General features: G+C 49.3%; 1 protein-coding gene across 1 annotated transcript; it reads right to left on the minus strand.

Moving 5' to 3' along the window:
• Positions 1-10,666: 10,666 nt before the first annotated feature.
• LOC103283437 (intestinal-type alkaline phosphatase-like) lies at positions 10,667-13,595 on the minus strand. Its single transcript, XM_054723145.1, has 11 exons — positions 13,499-13,595; positions 13,304-13,420; positions 13,076-13,191; positions 12,730-12,904; positions 12,473-12,645; positions 12,078-12,212; positions 11,908-11,980; positions 11,659-11,793; positions 11,381-11,572; positions 11,044-11,160; positions 10,667-10,962 (listed from the first exon to the last, which is right to left on the minus strand). The coding sequence occupies exons 1-11, from the start codon at positions 13,587-13,589 to the stop codon at positions 10,667-10,669; spliced, it is 1,620 nt and encodes a 539-aa protein (XP_054579120.1). The 5' UTR covers positions 13,590-13,595.
• Between the last annotated feature and the right edge of the window lie 5,755 nt (positions 13,596-19,350).

Here is a 19,350-nt window from a genome sequence, read left to right on the forward strand (position 1 = left end):
TCCTTCTGTTCCTGCTGCTCCTTCTGGAAAGTGGTGGGCGTGGGGGACCACAGGCTGGAGGAAAATGAGCTCAGTGCACAACGTGCGTGCGGTGAGGTCTTGGTTTAGGGCTCTGTGGTTGGACTAACCTAAGATCACGCCCTGGCTAGGCAGTTGCTGTGTGGTGTTGGACAAATAACTTCACCTCTCTGGACTTGAGATAATAAATGTACTTAACTCATAGTATAGTTTTGAGGATTTGCTGAGAAAGTAAAAAAAAAAAAAAAAAAAGTGGGATACTAATTAACCCTGAAAGACTCAGATGACTTCTAGCCTTTCCTCTGCCAAGAACTAGGAAACAGCTCAGAGGCTTTGTAGAGATATCTGGACACTGTCACAACTGGGTTCTAACCTTTTCATTAATGGTTATACCTCTACATGCCACATTGAAATCAAATGGACTTGATCTCATTGAAGTAGAAGGGAAACAAAGTGTAGGAACTCTGAAGGAAGAATTATCTGAAGCTCCAATTTTGGGACACCCTAATTATAAACTTCCTTTCTTCCCTTTTACACAGGAAAATAAAGGAAATGCTTTAGGAATTCTAACTCAGAAACACGGAGAGCGTCATAGCTCTTTAGAATATTATAGTGAGCAATTAGACTCAGTACCCAGCGGGCTCCCTCGCTGCCTGAGGGCCACCTCTGCTGAAACCAGGTTATGCAAACAAACATTTAATTTTAACCATTGCCATAACCGGTTTGTCTCAGTGGATAGAGCGTCGGCCTGCGGACTAAAGGGTCCCAGGTTCGATTCCGGTCAAGGGCATGTACCTTGGTTGTGGGCACTTCCCCAGTAGGGGGTGTGCAGGAGGCAGCTGATCGATGTTTCTCTCTCATGGATGTTTCTAACTCTCTATCCCTCTCCCTTCCTCTCTGTAAAAAAAATCAATAAAATATATTAAAAAAACATTTAACCATTTATGTTCCTCCTTATTCTGTCAAATCTTTGCTAAACTCTCACCATTACTCAACTGGCTTTTTATGAAATACTCCTGCTTTTACACCTAATATTACTTTTGTCCAATGTAACAGTCTTAACCCAGCAACTTTACTACCTTCTTCACAGGATAGAAACACTGACCACCTCCTTGTTCCTGGGAAGATTTATCAGGTACAGGAAATTCCTATTGATAATGCAGACTTATTCTTGTTTACAGATGGATCTTATCTCAAAGACAAAAAGGAACATAACTCAGCCGAATATGCAATAACTTTCAGGTGGATATAATGGAAAGTTCTCATTTAGCTGAATTAAGATCCGACCAACAAACCAAGTAAATTGCTCTAACTCGCCCAGCTGGCGTGACTCAGTGATTGAGCATCAACCTATGAACCAAGAGGTCACGGTTCAATTCCCGGTCAGGGCACGTGCCTGGGTTGTGTGCTCAATCCCCAGTGGGGGACGTGCAGGAAGCAGCTGATCAATGATTCTCTCTCATCATTGATGTTTCTATCTCTCTCCCTCTTCCTCTCTGAAATCAATAAAAAATACAAATAAGTTAAATTGCTCTAACTCAAGCTTGTCAGTTGGCCAAAGACCAAGTAGTCAGTATTTACACTGACAGTCACTGTGCCTTTGGTGTAGCTCATGACTTTAGAAAGTTATGGAAGCAACAGGCTTCTTAACTTCCGTAGGGGTAGTCTATAAAGAATGGAAAACAGGTTGAAGAATTATTAGATCACATACAGCAATCAAGACAACTGGAAATAATCAAGATTCCTGGACATTCTAAAGCTACCAGCAAACAAAAAGAAATCATTTAGCTGATGCAGCAGCTAAACAAACAGCAGTAAGCAATCAAATTATCTGGACCCAAGAATGTTCTTTGCTCCCTGCTAATAAAAGATTCTGTTTTTAAAAATTGATAAATTAGTAGATGATTCATTTCACAGTGCACTTCCAGGAAACGCAGACTTCAAAGACCATGGCTTACAATCAGCAGATTTTGTCTATTGGAATAGACAAAAGCCTCTCTCCAATCTCATTAGAAAAGACCAGATCAGGTGTTATTAATGAATCCATGTGCAACTAAACCTTTTTTTTTTTTTTTTAGTTTTATTGTTGTGTGCAACTCAACTTAAAGGGGTTAACTCATGGATTCACATTTCTCATCAAAAAAAGGTTCTGCCCCTGTCAGATGTCCACTTGCCTGTACCTAGAACAGACATCAGACTTCTCTAGGATGAGATGCTGCTGACAACTGACGAAGAGAGTGCTCCCAAGACATTGACAAGGCCTGTGAATCTCCAGATTGATATTGCTCTCAAAATCCATTTTTTGGATTGTCTTTACCTGTCTACGAATCCTGTATAATAAAACCCTAATATGCCAATCAACGGAATGGTGGGTGGATCGCACTGACCACCAGGGGGCAGATGCCCAATGCAGGAGCCGCCCCCTGGGGGTCAGTGCGCTCCCACAGGGGGAGTGCTGCTCAGCCAGAAGCCGGGCTCACAGCTGGGAGAGCAGCAGTGGTGGCGGGAGCCTCTCCCGCCTCCGCTGCAGGCGGGTGGTAAGGAGTGAGGGGTCCCAGAATGTGAGAGCCCCGATTGCGAGGAGGATATCTGACTGCCGGCTCAGGTCTGATCCCCTCGGGCCTAAGCTGACAGGTGGACATCCCCCAAGGGGTCCCAGACTATGAGAGGGCACAGACAGGGCTGAGGGACCCCCACCCCAGTGCACGAATGTCATGCACTGGGCCTCTAGTAATAGTATAATAGTTATACAGTGGAACCTCGTTTCTCAAACTTAATTTGTTCTGGAAGGCTGTTCAAAAACCGAATTCTTTTTCCCCATTAGCAATAATGTAAATTGAATTGATCAGTTCCAGACCCCCTAATGATTCCCTGTTTTAACCTTTCTTATTTTCAGTACCTATCTATTATACTGTTTAATCTACAAATAAGCACTTTAAAAACAAAAAGGACATGAGCTGTAAATGAAAATTTAACAAAAAGGAAAGGAAATGTATAGTAAAAAATGAAAATGCAACAAAAATTATAAGTAGCAACAAAAGAAAAAAATACACACAGAAATATTCACAGCATACTGTCCTGAGATTTTTACAGTGGTAAACTGACTCATATTCACACATTTTCTCCTGTTTGTCACCTGAGAGATGCGTGACTGATCATACAGGTATCAGCATGAAGAGGTTGTAAGGTTGAGAAGCGAATTGTTGGAGAAACGAGGTTCCACTGTACTTATTCTTTTTTTCTATACAGCTCAACTGTTTATGATTACTGAAGATGTACTAGTATAAAATAACTGTCAATACTCTTTATGGCTTATGTAAATGTTACACTAGATGCAAAATACAGAAAAATGAGACAGACCCAAAACCTAGGACCACGATAGGTCACAAGATGGAAATGATCCAGAGTGTTTTTCACAATGAAGGCCATACAACCTGACTGCCTTCCATTTACCTGCCCATTCCTTTGGGAAAAATTTGGCCTCAATTCACATCCCACAGTTACAGTATTGCCCCATCCTCAATGGCCCGCCATTTCTACAAGAGGGTGATACTGAGACTTCCTAGGAATGAGTCTTCTGAGCCCTGTAAGACCCACTACCCAACCAAAGTGTTAATCATCAATGCATTCTTCAGACTGATTTATGGCCACAAGGGGTAAGTGCAGGCTCATGTTAGAAATCCCGGGATTTTTCTACTGCAGCAGCTTCAGGGTGAGCAGAGCCCAGCCAGTGAGGTGTCCTGCTCACAGTTACAAGATTGGGTGTGACCATGAAAACTCTCCAGACAACCAAGAACGAGTCGTCTTGATGGCAAAGTATGGAAAGGGGCTCGTGTGAGCTTTCCTCCTTCTCTTTCTAACTTCCCTCCTAATTCAAGACCAAGGTCCTGACATGTCTTGAGTGACAAGATCTGTCAGTCTTAGGCCCCCAATAAGAACCTTAAAAAACACACTTTCCATGTGTCTGCCCCCTCAAGGTAAAGACAACCAAACAGATGTTGGGAATGTTCCCATGGACACCTGACTTTGCAGGCAACATTGTGTTTGACAATACACCCCCTCATACTTACACATGGAAATAACTTGGAAGCAGAAACTATTATAAAATTTAGATAGCCCTGGTCAGGTAATTCAGTTGGTTAGAGCATTGTCCCAATATGCCAAGGTTGTAGGGTAGATCTGTCAGGGCAGATACAAGAATCATTCAATGAATGCATAAATAAATGGAACAACAAATTGACATTTCTCTCCCTCTCTCTCCTTTCCTCTCTCTAAAAAAATACATACCATAAAATTCACCCTTTTAAAGTGCACAGTTCAATGTTCTTTAGAATATTTGAAGTTGTGTGGCCATCAACACTAATTCTAGAATAGTCTATTTCTAAAATCTGTAGAGTTTTAAAATGTAGGGCTACCTTGTTGTTGTTGTTGTTTTAAATATATTCTTATTGATTTCAGAGAGGAAGGAAGAGGGAGAGATAGAAACATCAATGATGAGAGAGAATCATTGATTGACTGCCTCTTGCACTGGGGATCGAGCCCCCAATCCAGGCATTTGCCCTTGACTGGAATCAAACCCGGACTCTTCAGTCTGCAGACTGATGCCCTATCCACTGAGCCAAACCGTCTAAGGCAGGTTACCTTGGGTTTTGAATCCATTTATGAAACAAACACGTGGCACCTTCCCACTGGTGGGTAAGATCAACTGACTGACAAAGGGAAGACAAATAAAATAGTAGCTGGATTCTAACACAACCCTTTGCACAACCCGTGGATGGAGTTCCCAGTGAGTGAGACGCTCAGTGAGCCCAGCTAACAATGCCCTTCTTCCATTGCGCTCCCATTCTTGTGACAGCCACTGAAATCCAGGATTGGACTAAGCTGCCCTGAGACCCAGGCCTTCAAGGTGGTGTTAGTGTTAGTCAAGATGGTAGAAGCATGCTCTATCATCTCAGTATTTCCAGTCAGAGCCAAGTGGTTTTCTGCACTTTTGTCAATGGATAAATAAATTTGTAATTCTGTTAAAATGCTTTGGAAAATATGGTTGATTTCACCTTTCTGGGATTCTTTTAAATGTTCCCTTTGGGTGGGTTAGATACTCAGTAAGTAGCTATACTGGAGTGGGTTCCCCAGAATGTTGGCCCTGGGATGGAGGTCAGACAAGTTTGTGTCCACATCTCCCCTCAGGGTTCCTATCTTCTGCTTCTGCCCTCCTCCCTCCAACAAAAAACAAACAAACAGAATATAGTCTCCTCAGAGTAGCCAGGATTTCATATATGTATATACCAGAGGCCCGGTGCACGAAATTCATGCACAGGGGGTGTGTCCCTCAGCCCAGCCTGCACCCTTTCCAATCTAGGACCCCTCGAGGGATGTCAGATTGACCGTTTAGACCTGATTGAGCCTAAACAGGCAGTCAAACATCCCTCTCACAATCCAGGACTGCTGGCTCCCAACCGCTCGCCTGCCTGCCTATTGCCCCTAACCACTTCTGCCTGCCAGCCTGGTCACCCCCTAACCACTCCCCTGCCAGCCTGATCAATGCCTAACTGCTCCCTTGCCAGCCCAATTGCCCCTAACTGCCCTCCCCTACTGGCCTGGTCCTCCCCCCCCCAACTCCCCTCACCTGACAGCCTGATTGCCCCTAACTACCTTACCCTGCAGGCCTGGTTGCCCCCAACTGCCCTCCCCTGCAGACCTGGTCGCCCCTAACTGCCCTCCCCTGCTGGCCCGGTCACCCCTAGCTTCCCTCCCTTGCCAGCCTGGTCGCCCTATCTGCCCTTCCCTGCTGGCCCAATTGCCCCTAACTGCCCTCCCCTGCTGACCTGATTGCCCCTAACTGTCCTCTCCTGCTGGCCCGGTCACCCCTAACTGCCCTCCCTTGCCAGCCTGGTCTCCCCTAACTGCCCTCCCCTGCTGGCCTTGTCCCTCCCAACTGTCCTCCCCTGCTGGCCTTGTCCCTCCCAACTGTCCTCCCCTGCTGGCCATCTTGTGGTGCCCATCTTGTGTGTTGGAGTGATGGTCAATTTGCATATTACCTCTTTATTCTATAGGATACTCTTTATTGTTGAGAATATTACAGATTAAAGATGTCCCACTTGCCCCATTGCCCCCCTTCACCCAGTTCCCACCCCAACCCAGACCTTCACCACTGTATTGTCTTTGTCCATGGGTTATGCATATATGCCTATAAGTTCTTTGGTTAATCTCTTCCCACACCCTCTCATACCTTTCCTTGAGATTCATCAGTTTGTCTCATCTTTCCATGCCTCTGGTTCTATTTTATTCTTCAGTTTATTTTGTTCATTAGATTTCTTGTTCATTTATTTTGATTTTTAGATTCAACTGTTGATAGATTTGCATTTATTGCCATTTATTGTTTATATTTTTCATTTTTTATTCCTCCTCCTCCTCCTCCCCTTCTTCTTCTTCTTCTTCTTCTTCTTCTTCTTCTTCTTCTTCTTCTTCTTTTTTTTTTTCAATTTTTTTAATTAAGGTATTATACGTGTACATATCTTACCATTGCCACCCCCCCACCCCACTCCCATATATGCCCTCACCCCCTCCTTCTCCTTCTTGACAACCCTTTAATATTTCATGTAATACTGGTTTGGCAGTAATGAACTCCTTTAGCTTGTCCTTGTCTGGGAAGCTCTTTCTCTGACCTTCAATTCTAAATTATAGCTTTGCTGGATAGAGTAATCTTGGTTGTAGGTCCTTGCTTTTCATCACTTTGAATATTTCTTGCCATGTCCTTCTGGCCTGCAAAGTTTCTGTTGAGCAATCAGCTGACAGTCATATGGGCACTCCCTTGTAGGTAACTAACTGCTTTTATCTTGCTGCTTTTAAGAGTCTCTCTTTGTCTTTAACCTTTGGAATTTTAATTATGATGTGTCTTGGTGTGGGCATCTTTGGGTTCTCTTGTTTGGGACTCTCTGTGCTACATAGACTAGTAAGTCTATTACTAGTAAGACTAGTAAATAAAGACAGGGGAAGTTTCCTGTCTTTATTTCTTCAAACAGGTTTTAAATATTTTTTAAAATATATTTTATTGATTTTTTACAGAGAGGAAGGGAGAGAGATAGAGAGTTAGAAACATCGATGAGAGAGAAACATCGATCAGCCGCCTCCTGCACACCTCCCACTGGGGATGTGCCCGCAACCCAGGTACATGCCCTTGACTGGAACTGAACCTGGGATCTTTCAGTCCACAGGCCGACACTCTATCCACTGAGCCAAACTGGTTTTGGCAAAGTTTTCAATATCTTGCTCTCTCTTCTCCTTCTGGCATCCCCATAATGTGAATGTTAGTCCACTTGAAATTGTCCCAGAAGCTCCTTACACTATCTTCATATTTTTGGATTCTTTTTTCTTTTTGCTCTTCTTAATGTGTGTTTTTGCTTCCTCATATTCCAAATCATTGATTTGATTTTCAGAATCCTATACTCTACTGTTGATTCCCTGTAAATTATTCTTCATTTTAATTAGTGTATCCTTCATTTCTGACTGGACCTTTTTCAAGTCTTTGAAATTCTCACTAAGATCCTTGAAAGTCTCATTGAGTCCCTTGAAGCTCTCATTATAACCATTGTTTTGAACTCTGTATCCAGTAGTCTGCTTGCTTCCATTTCATTTAGGTCTTTTTCTCCAGATTTTTTCTGGTATTTCATCTGTGACGTTTTTCTTTGGCTTTGCATTTTGGCTGCTTCCCTGTGTTTGCTTCTGTGTATTAGGTAGAGCTGCTATGTCTCCTGGAATTGGTAGAGTGGCCTTGTGTAGGAGGTCTCCTGTAGGGCCCAGTGGCTCAGCCTCCCCAATCACCTGATCTGGGCACTCTAGGTGCACCCCTGGGTGGGCTGTGTGCGCTGTCTTGTTGTAGTTGAACCTTAATTGCTGTTGGTGTCACTGGGAGGAATTGACCCCAGGCCAATTGGCTGTGAGGACCAACAGCGGAAGAGCTGTTGTCCAGAAGACACCCCTATGGAGTAGGACTTGCTTCAGTGGGGCTTTGGTGCTCAAGTCTGCCCCTTGAGTGTGTCACTCATAGATGTGTAGAGTTTAATCTGGTACGGTCTGAAGCTCTCCTCCAGTTACACTGACTCTGGGCCTCCTGGGAGGTGCAAAGTCAGTCACTGCCTGTGCCCTGCCTGGGACTACCCACACAAGCAACAGAGTGATCTGCAGATGGCTCCAGGTGCCCAGGAGAGGCCAAACTGTGATCCAACACAGGCTGCACCTAATGTCAGGCCTGGGGCCACTTATTAAGAGGTATGTGACTCGCCGAAACCAGTTTGGCTCAGTGGATAGAGCGTCAGCCTGCGGACTCAAGGGTCCCAGGTTCGATTCCGGTCAAGGGCATGTACCTTGGTTGCGGGCACATCCCCAGTAGGGGGTGTGCAAGAGGCAGCTGATCGATGTTTCTAACTCTCTATCCCTCTCTCTTCCTCTCTGTAAAAAATCAATAAAATATATTAAAAAAAAAAAAAAAGAGGTATGACTCGGTGGGTCCAGCTGCTACTTGTTGAGGGATTTTAGGAAAGTCTGAAGCCTGAGCCAGGACAGGCTATTCATAGGGAAAAGCTACTGCAAATGATTTGGGTCTGCAAATTGGGCAAGGCAGAATCTCAGGGAATCACCAGGGCAGGGCAAAGAGTGGGCCAGGTTGATGGAGGCTCAAATATGGCGCCTGCCAGTCAGCTGTGTCAGGGAGAGGTTTCAGCGTAGGAACAATGACTTCTGTGAGCACTTTTGTCTGGGAGAAAGCTGCCCACCCCCGAGTTCTTGCCCTGATGCCAGACAATTTAGTTCCTCCCAGGTTACATGTATGTCTCTGGATCCTTTCAAGTTGCTGCCCAGCGCTGGAGCTCAGAGGGAGTGAGTCTGAGTAAGTCTGTGTGCTGGCCCTTTAAGAGGAACTGTCTGGTCTCCAGAAGCCTCTGTGTCACTCAGCCACAATCGCTGCTGGTTTTTACAGCCTGAAATTATGGGGACTTCTCTTTCCAGTACTGGAAGCCTGGGCTGAGGGGTCTGCCATGGGAATGGGACCCCATGCTCCTCACAGGAGGCCTTCACAGCCAAGATATCCCTCTGAATTAAAAAACAAAACAAAAACAAAAAACACCACATGAGGGTCTGGACTAGCCCATTCTGCACTTCTGCCCCTCCTTCCCATCTCAACATGCTTTCTTCCTTAATTCCCTCGTTGTGTGATATGACCTTATTCAGTCAGATTTCAGGCATTTCTGAATGATGGTTGTTCTGTTACTTTAGTTGTATTTTTTTAAATCCTCACCTGAGGATATTTCCCCACCGATTTTTAGAGAGTGAAATAGAGAGGGGAAAGACAGAAATATCTATGTGAGAGAAACACAATTGGCTGCCTTCTGCACGAGCCCTGACCAGGGTCCGGACCAGAGACGAGCCTGCAACCGAGGTATGTGCCCTTGACCAGAATCAAACCCGGAATCGAGGCCCTTTGGTCTGCAGGCCTATGCTCTCTATCCACTGAGCCAAACCGGCTAGGGCTTAGTTGTATTTTGATGTGGTTGTGGGAAGAAGCGAGTACTATATTTACCTATGCCACCATCTTGGTCCCTCCCCACATATGCCAGGTTGATATTTTCAAAAAAGTCATGTTTTGTCCCTGCTCAAAGTCACACTCTGGATGAAGTTTGAGCTCTTTCCCCATTCCTCCTTATCCCTCATTTCCCCCATCCAACCCCCAACTCTGACCCAGCTCTTGGTCTCAAAGTCACTTGCTGCCACAGGGCCCTTGCTAGCATTGCTGAAGCCCTCCTGCCATCAATCTTGGGCACCTGTCTGCTCCTCAGTGAGTCCCTTTCTGCTCCCTGATCTAATCTGAGTTATCTTCCCCTCTGACTCACACACTCTGTACCCCCACATACTAATTTTTCTTTCAAGAACATATCAGAACTGGCATTACATTGTAAAGCAGTTTATTTAGTTTTATATGTATCCCTCCCAGAATAGAGGCCCCTGGATGCAGGGAATCCCGTTTACAAATATATGTCTAGTGCCACATGGCCTCAGGGTGGGGCAAGGGCTGTTCCTGGGAGCTCTCAGCCAGGATGGGCATTGGGAGGTGACCACCTCAGTAGCTTAGTGACGGGGGCCAAACTCCTCTCCTCTCTGTGTCCCCATCTCCCCTGTGAAATGGTAACACTGTGCCCCTAGATGAGGAAGCCCAGGGCTTTATGTCAAAGGCACCGGGTGTACTGGCCACAGCGGCCTATGGCCAGGAAGTAGCCATAGGACAGGTTGTAGGGTGACAGGAAGCTGTCCCTCTCCTGGACACCCCCTTACTCCCCACGTGCCATAACCCCCATGTGCCATAGTCCTCAGGTCCCATGGTGCTACGAAACTTCCTTGGCAATCAAGGTCGGGGCTGCGAGTCCAGAGCAGCTGGGAGAACCTGGAGACTTCAGGAAGCCACCACCTCAGCCTCCAGGGTGCCCCAGTCCGGCCCTATTCCAAGGTGGCTGAGTGGGGGCAGTGCACCGCAGGGTAAAGGTGAGGCCCTGGGAAGCTTGGGGGTGATAAGGGGGAGATTCAGTATTGGCAGTAAGTGGCCCATAATTGGTGTAGGGCCCCTGGGGGAGGTGGGCCCCCAGGGTGAGGGGTGGGGCAATCAGGGCTTAACAGTCCTCAGCAGCAGCAGCAGCAGTGCCCCAGTCAGCAAAGTCAGTGAAGGGCCTGCTGAGGGGCCTGCCGAGGGCTCCGAGGGCTCCGCAGGCGGCGTCAGGCCGCAGGCGGTGTAGGGCTCCAGGCAGGCGGCGAAGGCCATGACATGCGCCACCATGCTCTGCTCCTGCACCCCGTGCATCAGGTGCGCCTGCGGACCACGCGCGAACACCGCCACGTCCTCGCCAGCGTGGGTCTCGGACGACAGGGGCACGGCCGCCTGCTGCCTGTAGTTGGGGGCACCTGGACAGATAACAGGGAATCAGGCATGGTGCGCACCCTCCCACGAGTTCCCCCTGCCTGCCCGCCCACTGGTGCACTCACTGCTCTGGCTGTCAAGAACATCGGACCGTGAGCCCCCGCTGATTGAGAAGCCGGGGCCATTGCCATAAAGGATGGAGGTGTAGGCCTTGCCGTCTTTTGCCTTGTCAGGAGCCAGCCCTGCGGGGAAGAGGGGACCCATGATGGCACCAACACAGCTCTGCAGCGCCCCCTGTGGGCTAAGCCCCAGCACTGCTGGCCAATGCAATACTTAATCCGCACAAGACCCTGCAGGGTTATGGCTATTATGACCCCATTTGACAGATGAGCAAACTGAGGCTCACAGCATTTTCTGCCTCCTAATTGAGGAAGCAGCGCCTGCCACTCTCCCCAGACCTACCGAAAATGGAGCTGCCACGCAGAGGATAGGCACCAAAAGTGAAGACGTGAGAGTGGTCAGCGGTGACAAGGGTCAGTGTGTCCTTCTCGCTTGTGAGCTGGCTGGCCCTGTTAATGGCGTCATCAAAACTGACAGCCTCGGTCAGTGCGAGGTAAGCTGTGCTATCATGATGACCATGATCAATGCGGCCCCCTGCAGAAAGACCATGGGTGGGTGGTGGGGAATGTGCGCTGAATATCCTCCCACCTCTGCTCAGTGAGGGGGTGCCACTCACTCACCCTCCACAAAGAGGTAGAAGCCCCGGGGGTTCCTGCTCAGCAGACGCAAGGCGGCCTCTGTCATCTCCTTCAGGCTTGGGTCCTGCTTGGTGTCTCGTTGGGCCTCATAGTTCATGTCCCCTGGCTCAAAGAGGCCTGTGGGGAAGGGGACCGGGGTGACGGACAAGCTGTGGAGTGGGGTCCGTGCACACATGCGTGTCCAGGGACCCGGAGGACAGGGCAGGAAGGTGGGGAGGGGTGGGTCGTTACCCATGAGGTGTGTTACGGAGGGGTCCTGGGACGCCTGAATGAGCGCTGTTCGGTTCCACACATACTGGGCCCCCTGGCAGGGACAGAAGCAGGCCTCAGCCCACGGCTCTACCACCAGCAGCCCTGCCCTTGCCCCTGCTCTGTCCCCTGCACCCACGAGCCCCTGTCACCTCGTGCTGGGCCTGCCACTCCTGAACCAGGTTCCGCTTGTCCAACCTGATTCCGTTCTTTGAGACATCACCAGGGTACTCAGGGTCTGGGGTCCACATGGGAAACATGTACTTGCGACCTCCACCCAGGATCACCTGGAGCCAGAGGAGTAGGGCAGGTGAGCTTGGGGCCTGCCTGGCCCTTTGCCCCCTGAACAAACAATCTCTAGTCCCCTCCGCCCCCAACCAGGTCTGTGGCAACAGCCTGGCTTGCCTGTACCTTCTACACCACCAGCCCACGTGCCCAGAGACACTGCCAGACCCCAGGCCCCAGGGCTCAGGCTGTGGGTTGCCTGGGACTGTGGCCAGTGTGGGGCCCACCCCGCTGCTCAGGTCCCCACGGCCCCATGACCCACATCAATGTCCATGTTGGAGATGAGCTGCGTGGCAATGTCCTGACAGCCGTCCTTCAGCGCCTGGGCAGGCATGTCTGCATCCGAGTACCAGTTGCGGTTCACCGTGTGCGCGTAGGTGCCGGCTGGTGTGGCATGCTGCACCCTCGTTGTGGTCACCACCCCCACTGACTTCCCTGAGGGTGATGGAGGTCAGGTCAGGGTGAGCCACTGTGCTCTCTGGGCCCGACCCCTGCCCACTAGGCTGGCCCCAAGCCCACCTGCTTTCTTGGCCCGGTTCATCACGGAGATGACCTCGTTGCCACGTGTTGTGTTGCACTGGTTATACCGGGCTGCTGCACTCACACCAATGGTCAGGAAGTTGGTTTTGACACCACACAGGAAGGCTGTAGCCGTGCCTGCACTGTCTGGTACAAGTCTGTCCACGTTGTATGTCTGGGGACAGAGACACCCTCAGCTCCTCTCTGGGACAGAGACCCGGATCATGACCAGGCCCTGGGCCCCTAACTCAGGCCCCAACCCTCCTGGGGCCTTCCCTCCTACCAGGCTCCCTAGGCCCACCCCACCCCTGTGGTGTGGAGCACCCTGAGGCCACCCAGCCCTTACCTTGGCCAGAGCCATGTATGGGAATTTGTCCATGGCCAGGGGGGTCTCAGGTCCCAGCTTGCCATTCATCTGCCCCTTTAGGATCCGAGCTGCTGTCACCGTAGACACCCCCATCCCTGAAGGAGTAGAACCCTGTCAGGTCTGAGTCCGCAGGCAGGGCTGTGTCCATAGGTAGCCCTGGGTACCAGGATTGTGGGGCTCTGGAATGGACATGCCATGCACACTCACCGTCCCCCAGGAAGAGAATGAGGTTCTTGGCGGCGGTTTGGATGGGCTGCAGCTTCTTGGCGGTGTCCAGAGCCTGGGCTGCCTGGTGGTTCCAGAAGGCTGGGTCTTCCTCCTCAGCTGGCCAAGGGGAGAGGGCGGTCAGGTCAGCCTTGAGGGAGCGCCCCATGTGTGGGCCCGCTGGGAGGGGCCCCTTACCTGGGATGAATCCGAGGGACGGCTGTATCCTCAGGCCCAGCAGCAGCAGCAGCAGCAGCAGCAGCAGCAGCAGCTCGTGGGCTCCCTGCATGCCTGTGGGATGGGGGGCCAGCGAAGGAGCTGGGACTGCAGAGGGGCCGGGACCTGGTGAGGCTGGAACTTGGACAAGGCTGAGACACCAGGGCACAGGCTGCAGGGCAAGCTCTTTGGGCTTAATCAGGGGAGGCCTTCAACCCTGGCTATAAAAGGCTTTGGGTCCCTCCCAGTGCCCCAGGCAGCCACCCTGAGACAGCCCCTCCTGTTTGTAGGGTGTGACAGCCTTGGGGCAGGGGTCCTGCAAAAGGTGGAGCCATCAGCAAGGAGAAGCCCAGGTGTCTCCCCAGGGTAGGGTGGGGCTAAGAGGCAGGTGTCCTCTGGACGAGGAGCATTCGATCGATCCTGATTGGGCTCCCCCTATCCTCTGCTCCTGCAGTCCTGGGCACCTGTCACTCCTTTGTTCACCTCATCTCCTTGAGCCAGTTGGGCCCAGGCTCAGTTCTGAGTGCTGAGGGAGGTGGGGTGCAAGCACAGGGTTTGGCTTCCAGATGTCATCCTGCCACCCAGGTGGCTTTTCACCAGGCTTGGCCTGGGCAGGTGAGCAGGCACTGGGCTACTTGTTAGGAGCTGCGGCCCAAGGTCTTGTTCGCTGGAAAAGTGTGGGTGGTGGTGACAACAGTGGGGACCGGGTCTGTGTGTCCAATTACCCTGGGCTGGGCCAGCCTTGCAGTGTGTGTGAGAGAGACAGGCCTGTAAGCCAGGTAAAGGGGAATAAAACTGAGACAGAGTTAAGCAGCAGTTTGTAGCCATCTAGTAAATCCTGTCTTCTCTACACCAGGGGCACTTAAGAGTTTGCACTTCTCCTCCCCAACCAGAGGGTAAATAGCTTAAACCATCCTACTCAGGGAGACAAGTAGCAGAAATCCAATTAGTGCCATTTGCCAACTACACCCTAGGATCAACTGGGTGGGAGGGATCAATCTCATTTTGATCCATGACTTAAAGCTCTCGAATATTCTATTTAGATCCTCCCCTAAGCCCTCTCCTAAAGGCGAAGCCCTTACAATCCCCTCAAAACAAAGGTCCGGCCTGGCTAGGAGCTCACCTGGCCTCCCCCACCTCTTTCTCCAAGACATGCATCTCCTAATCTCTCAGGGACCCCAGGAGGTTCACAACCAGGACAACAGTGGGCCGTGGCAGTTCGTCCCAGAAAAATCTCCAAGGCCCCCTTTTCTGACTTCTTAGGCCAAAGTAGCCCAGCCTAGGCCCATTTCCCTAGACCCGGTCAACAAACTGCGGCTCTCGAGCCACATGTGGCTCTTTGGCCCCTTGAGTGTGGCTCTTCCACAAAATACCATGGCCTGGGCGAGTCTATTTTGAAGAAGTGGCGTTAGAAGAAGTTTAAGTTTAAAAAATTTGGCTCTCAAAAGAAATTTCAATCGTTGTACTGTTGATATTTGGCTCTGTTGACTAATGAGTTTGCCGACCACTGCTCTAGCCCTTCCTTGTTTCATTGTCCCCAGCTTTAATAAACGTCCTCTAAAATTCACCTGGACTTGTGTTGTGAATTTTTCTTGCATGAATTCAAGAACCCACACACTACCTGTCGGCCCTAGGCAGACCTGCTTGGGCCAGGTTCCCTGCCCGGTAACAGGTGTGCCTTCAGAGGGCAGGCGGGATGGGCTCCTGTGCCCTGTACATGACGTTGTTTGCTCTGTTGGACAGGGGTTTGGAGCACAGGCATGAGTCTGCTCTCCTCTGATCAGGAGCGTTCAGAGAAGCATTCCTCCCACCCAACAATCCTACCTTTGGGTATGAACCCAAAAGAACTGAAAGCAGGCTCTTCAAGACATAATTGCACCCCCATATTCATAACAGCACTATCCATAACAGCCAAAGGTGTGTCGGGGCCCAGGACAGGCCGCCCCACAATATTCCACGGTGACCTAGTGATTATTTCCAACTGCAGTCACCTGGGAGGCAGCAGGAGCAGGAGGAGGCCTGCCTCTCCTCTGTGTCCCTGAAAGCAGGAGGTAACATCCTGGGAGGCACAGGTGCCTTCCCGCTCCCAAGGGCTGACACAACCTTATCACAGCTGGGAATCCGGAAGGAGAGGGCTGTGCCAACAAGCCTGTCCCGCTAGCCCAAGCCCTGCTTACATTCCTTTTAAGGAGCAGTGACTTTCTCCGTCTGGTCAGTTTCTCACAAATGTGTTTGTACAAAAAACATAAAAAGGTGCCTGGTTCGAACATTTCTTGAGCCTCATTTTCTGACCTGAGCATCTCACTGTGGGTCTCCTGCACATGTTTTAAACTGGTTTTTCTCCTTGAGGACTTATCAGAGCCTAAATATCCTCATCTGTGTCCCAACACTTGGGTTTTTGCAGGGTGAACTCCGAGGCTGTTTAAAGAGCATGCCTCTGCTTCCAGGCCTGGGATCGGCCCATAGAACTGTGGTAGACAGACATGAGCAGAGCCAGTGTGATGGGCCAGGTACAGAAGGTCACCTGGGCAGAAAGCTACACGCGCCCAGCAGCGGATAACTGTAGGGTGTGACCTCACCACCAGCGTGGCCTTTCCTCCCCTAGCATATCCATGGTCATGTGGTTTCAACCTCTTGACCTTTTCTCCCTAGAGAAAACATTTACACCTCAGTTGTATTTCAGCTATGGGCCCAAAAAAGCAATGAAACCAGACCAGCAACCCCATGGCTGACCTCAGGACCAGCTGCATTGAATAATGGTCCCCTGTGCTGGCCAATCAATCAGTGGAGGCCACAACTCCAAAAGGACACACCTGGAAAACTGCTGAATCTAATAAGATCTTCCTCTGGAACCTCCCCTAAAATCTCCACCCTTAAAACCCTTAGGATGGGCCGAAACTGGTTTGGCTCAGTGGATAGAGCGTGGGTCAAAGGCATGTACCTTGGTTGCGGACACATCCTCAATAGGGTGTATGCAGAAGGCAGCTGATAGATGTTTCTCTCTCATCGATGTTTCTAACTCTCTACCCCTCTCCCTTCCTCTCTGTAAAAAAATCAGTAAAATATGTTTAAAAAAAAAACACACCCTTAGGATGGAGGACCCAGTGCTTTCTCCCAGTGCTTCTCCTTTTCCTACCCCCCATCCCCACCCTCAGGCATGTTACCATTACCTTCCTCACTCCCAAGCTCCTAGGGCCCTTCCTTTGCCTCCGTAACTCATTTCCTCAGCCCATTTCTTAATTTTATAAAGAAATGTTCTCTTATAGTTTAAGTCTTGGCTCTGAATTCTTTCCTAGCTAGAACTCAAGTACCGAGGTTGCTGAACCCGGGTCCAGTCTGACCCCACCACTCAGATACCTGGTGCCGTTCCTGCCGCCTACAACTGAATGTTCTCTCTGCGCTGTCTGATGATAAATAAACTAGAGGCCTGGTGCACGAAATTATACACTGGGGGGGGGGTCCTCTTGCAGACTGGGACCCCTCTCTCCTTACCGCCCACCTGCTTGCTGCTCCTTAGCACTGCTGCAGAGGCAGGAGAGGCTCCTGCCACCACCGCTGAGCTCACCAGCCATGAGCCCAGCTTCTGGCTGAGCGGTGCTCCCCCTGTGGGAGTACACTGACCACCAGGGGGCAGCTCCTGCATTGAGCATCTGCACCCTGGTGGTCAGTGCTCATCATAGCGACCGGTCGTTCTGGTCATTCTGCCATAACAGTCACTTAGGCTTTTATTATATAGGTAACCCAGAACTTGTGCTCTATGGCCTGAACCAGAACTAGGACCTGACAAATGCCTCATCATGTTACCCATTGTTCTTGTATCACAGCCCTACTTTTGATCCCTGAGTCAGCAGATTCTTGAATTTTGAAGTTGCCCCCACCTCTCAGAGAACCAGTGATGGAAGTTTGTGGTCTTCCCCGCAGCCACTCGCCTCTTTGATCAGCAGCCCCTGCTCTTTGCCTTTGGAAGCCTTGCTTTGTCCCCTCCACATTGGAACATGTCTCTGGTTCACACCAAGGGCTACGTCCCTGATTTGCAAATAAAACGCTCTTTTAATTCATCTTGGAATTTTTGTTAACATCCTGTTAATCTTGTATCAATTTTTATTATTTTATTTCTAGTCCAGAATTAAGAACTAAAGGGTAGAAGGGGGAGAATTATCCCCTCTCCAACAGGTACAAGCAATTCACAAGTCCGTCAACAGATGAATGAATAAACAAAATGTGGTGTTCATACTGTGGATGAAAATGGGGTTCTATGGAAAGTAACCTCACAGGGAGATCTGACCATAACTTCCTAACTGGGCAGGTCATGCTGGGTAGGCACGTCCCAGGCCTATAACTTCTTCAGTGAAAGGTTTGAAGCCAGCCCTGTCCTTTGCTCTTGTGCGTCCAGGTTAACACACCTTTGAAATACCAGAAGTAATATCCTTTGAAGGGGTATTAACCCTCAAGAGAGCACATGATCTTTTTCTCTTTTTTAAAAAATTATTTTTATTGATTTCAGAGAAGAAAGGAGAGGGAGAGATAGAAACATCAGTGACGACAGAGAATCATTGATCAGCTGCCTCCTGTACGCCCCCTACTGGGGATTAAGACCACAACCCGGGCATGTGCCCTTGACTGGAATCCAACCCGGGACCCTTCAGTCCACAGGCTGATGTTGTATCCACTGACCAAACCGGCTAGGGCTCTTTTAATTTTTATTATTGAAGTATTTCATAGGTCCTCTTTTTCCCCATATTAACCTCTTCAGCCTGCTCCCATCTCCCTCACCACCCCATTGTCTGTATCCACGGGTTATGCATATATGCATACAAGTTCATTGGTTGATCTCTTCCCACCCACCCTTCCCTGCCTTCCAAGAGCACATAATCTTGTTAGCTATTGAACTCTGTATACTTAAAAATGGTTAAGATGGTAAATTTTATGTCATGCTTTTTACCAAATTTTAAAATATATATTAATATATTTTTATTGATTTCAGAGAGGGAGAGGGAGAGAAACATCAATGAGAATCATTGGTGGGCTGCCTCCTGTATGCCTCCTACTGGAGATTGAGTCTGCAACCTGGGCATGTGCCCTGACCAGGAATTGAACTTTGAATTCCTGGTTCATAGGTCGACGCTCAACCACTGAGCCACACTGGCTGGGCATAATGATATATATATATATCTAAAAACGACCCTTCTTCCCAGATCTGCCCACCCTAAGGGACCACAGTAGCCTTCTTTGTCATTGGGTCCTCCTCCCCACCCGCAGAGCCTTCCTGGGTCCTCCTTGCTCTACTGAGACAATCTCACCTCCAAGAGTTATCTGCCAGCCTCTATCACTCCCTCTATTCCCTGCATCCTCTTCCTGTTGAAGGGCAGCAGAGTTTGCCATCCCAAAATATGCCTCTTTGGGGATATTGATTAGGCTGGGTAATTCTTGAAAAATGTTGATTGATTGGAGAGAGAGAGAGAGAGAAAGAGAAAGAGAGAGAGAGCGAATTTGTTCCATTCATTCATGCATGCATTGGTTGCTTCTTGTATGTGTCCTGACCGAAGATGGAACTCACAACTTTGGTGTATTGGAGTGAAGCTCTAACCACATGAGCTACCCAGCCAGGGTGGGCAACCTGTAGTTTTAAGGCTATTTTCCTCACTGAAAGAGCTAGCATCTAAATTCCTAGAAACTTATCAATGGAGGAAGCAGACACTTAAACCTGCCTAACAGCCTGACTCCCGTTTGCTGTGCTTCTCCGGGTCACCTTCCAGGCCTGACTCCCCGCACCCTACATCTTTTTTTGTCTTTAGCTGAAGATGATATTTAAGGTGTGGCTTCCACTCTTTGGG

The sequence above is a fragment of the Eptesicus fuscus genome, chromosome 11 (genome assembly GCF_027574615.1).
Source record: "Eptesicus fuscus isolate TK198812 chromosome 11, DD_ASM_mEF_20220401, whole genome shotgun sequence".
NCBI classification, from domain to species: domain Eukaryota; kingdom Metazoa; phylum Chordata; class Mammalia; order Chiroptera; family Vespertilionidae; genus Eptesicus; species Eptesicus fuscus.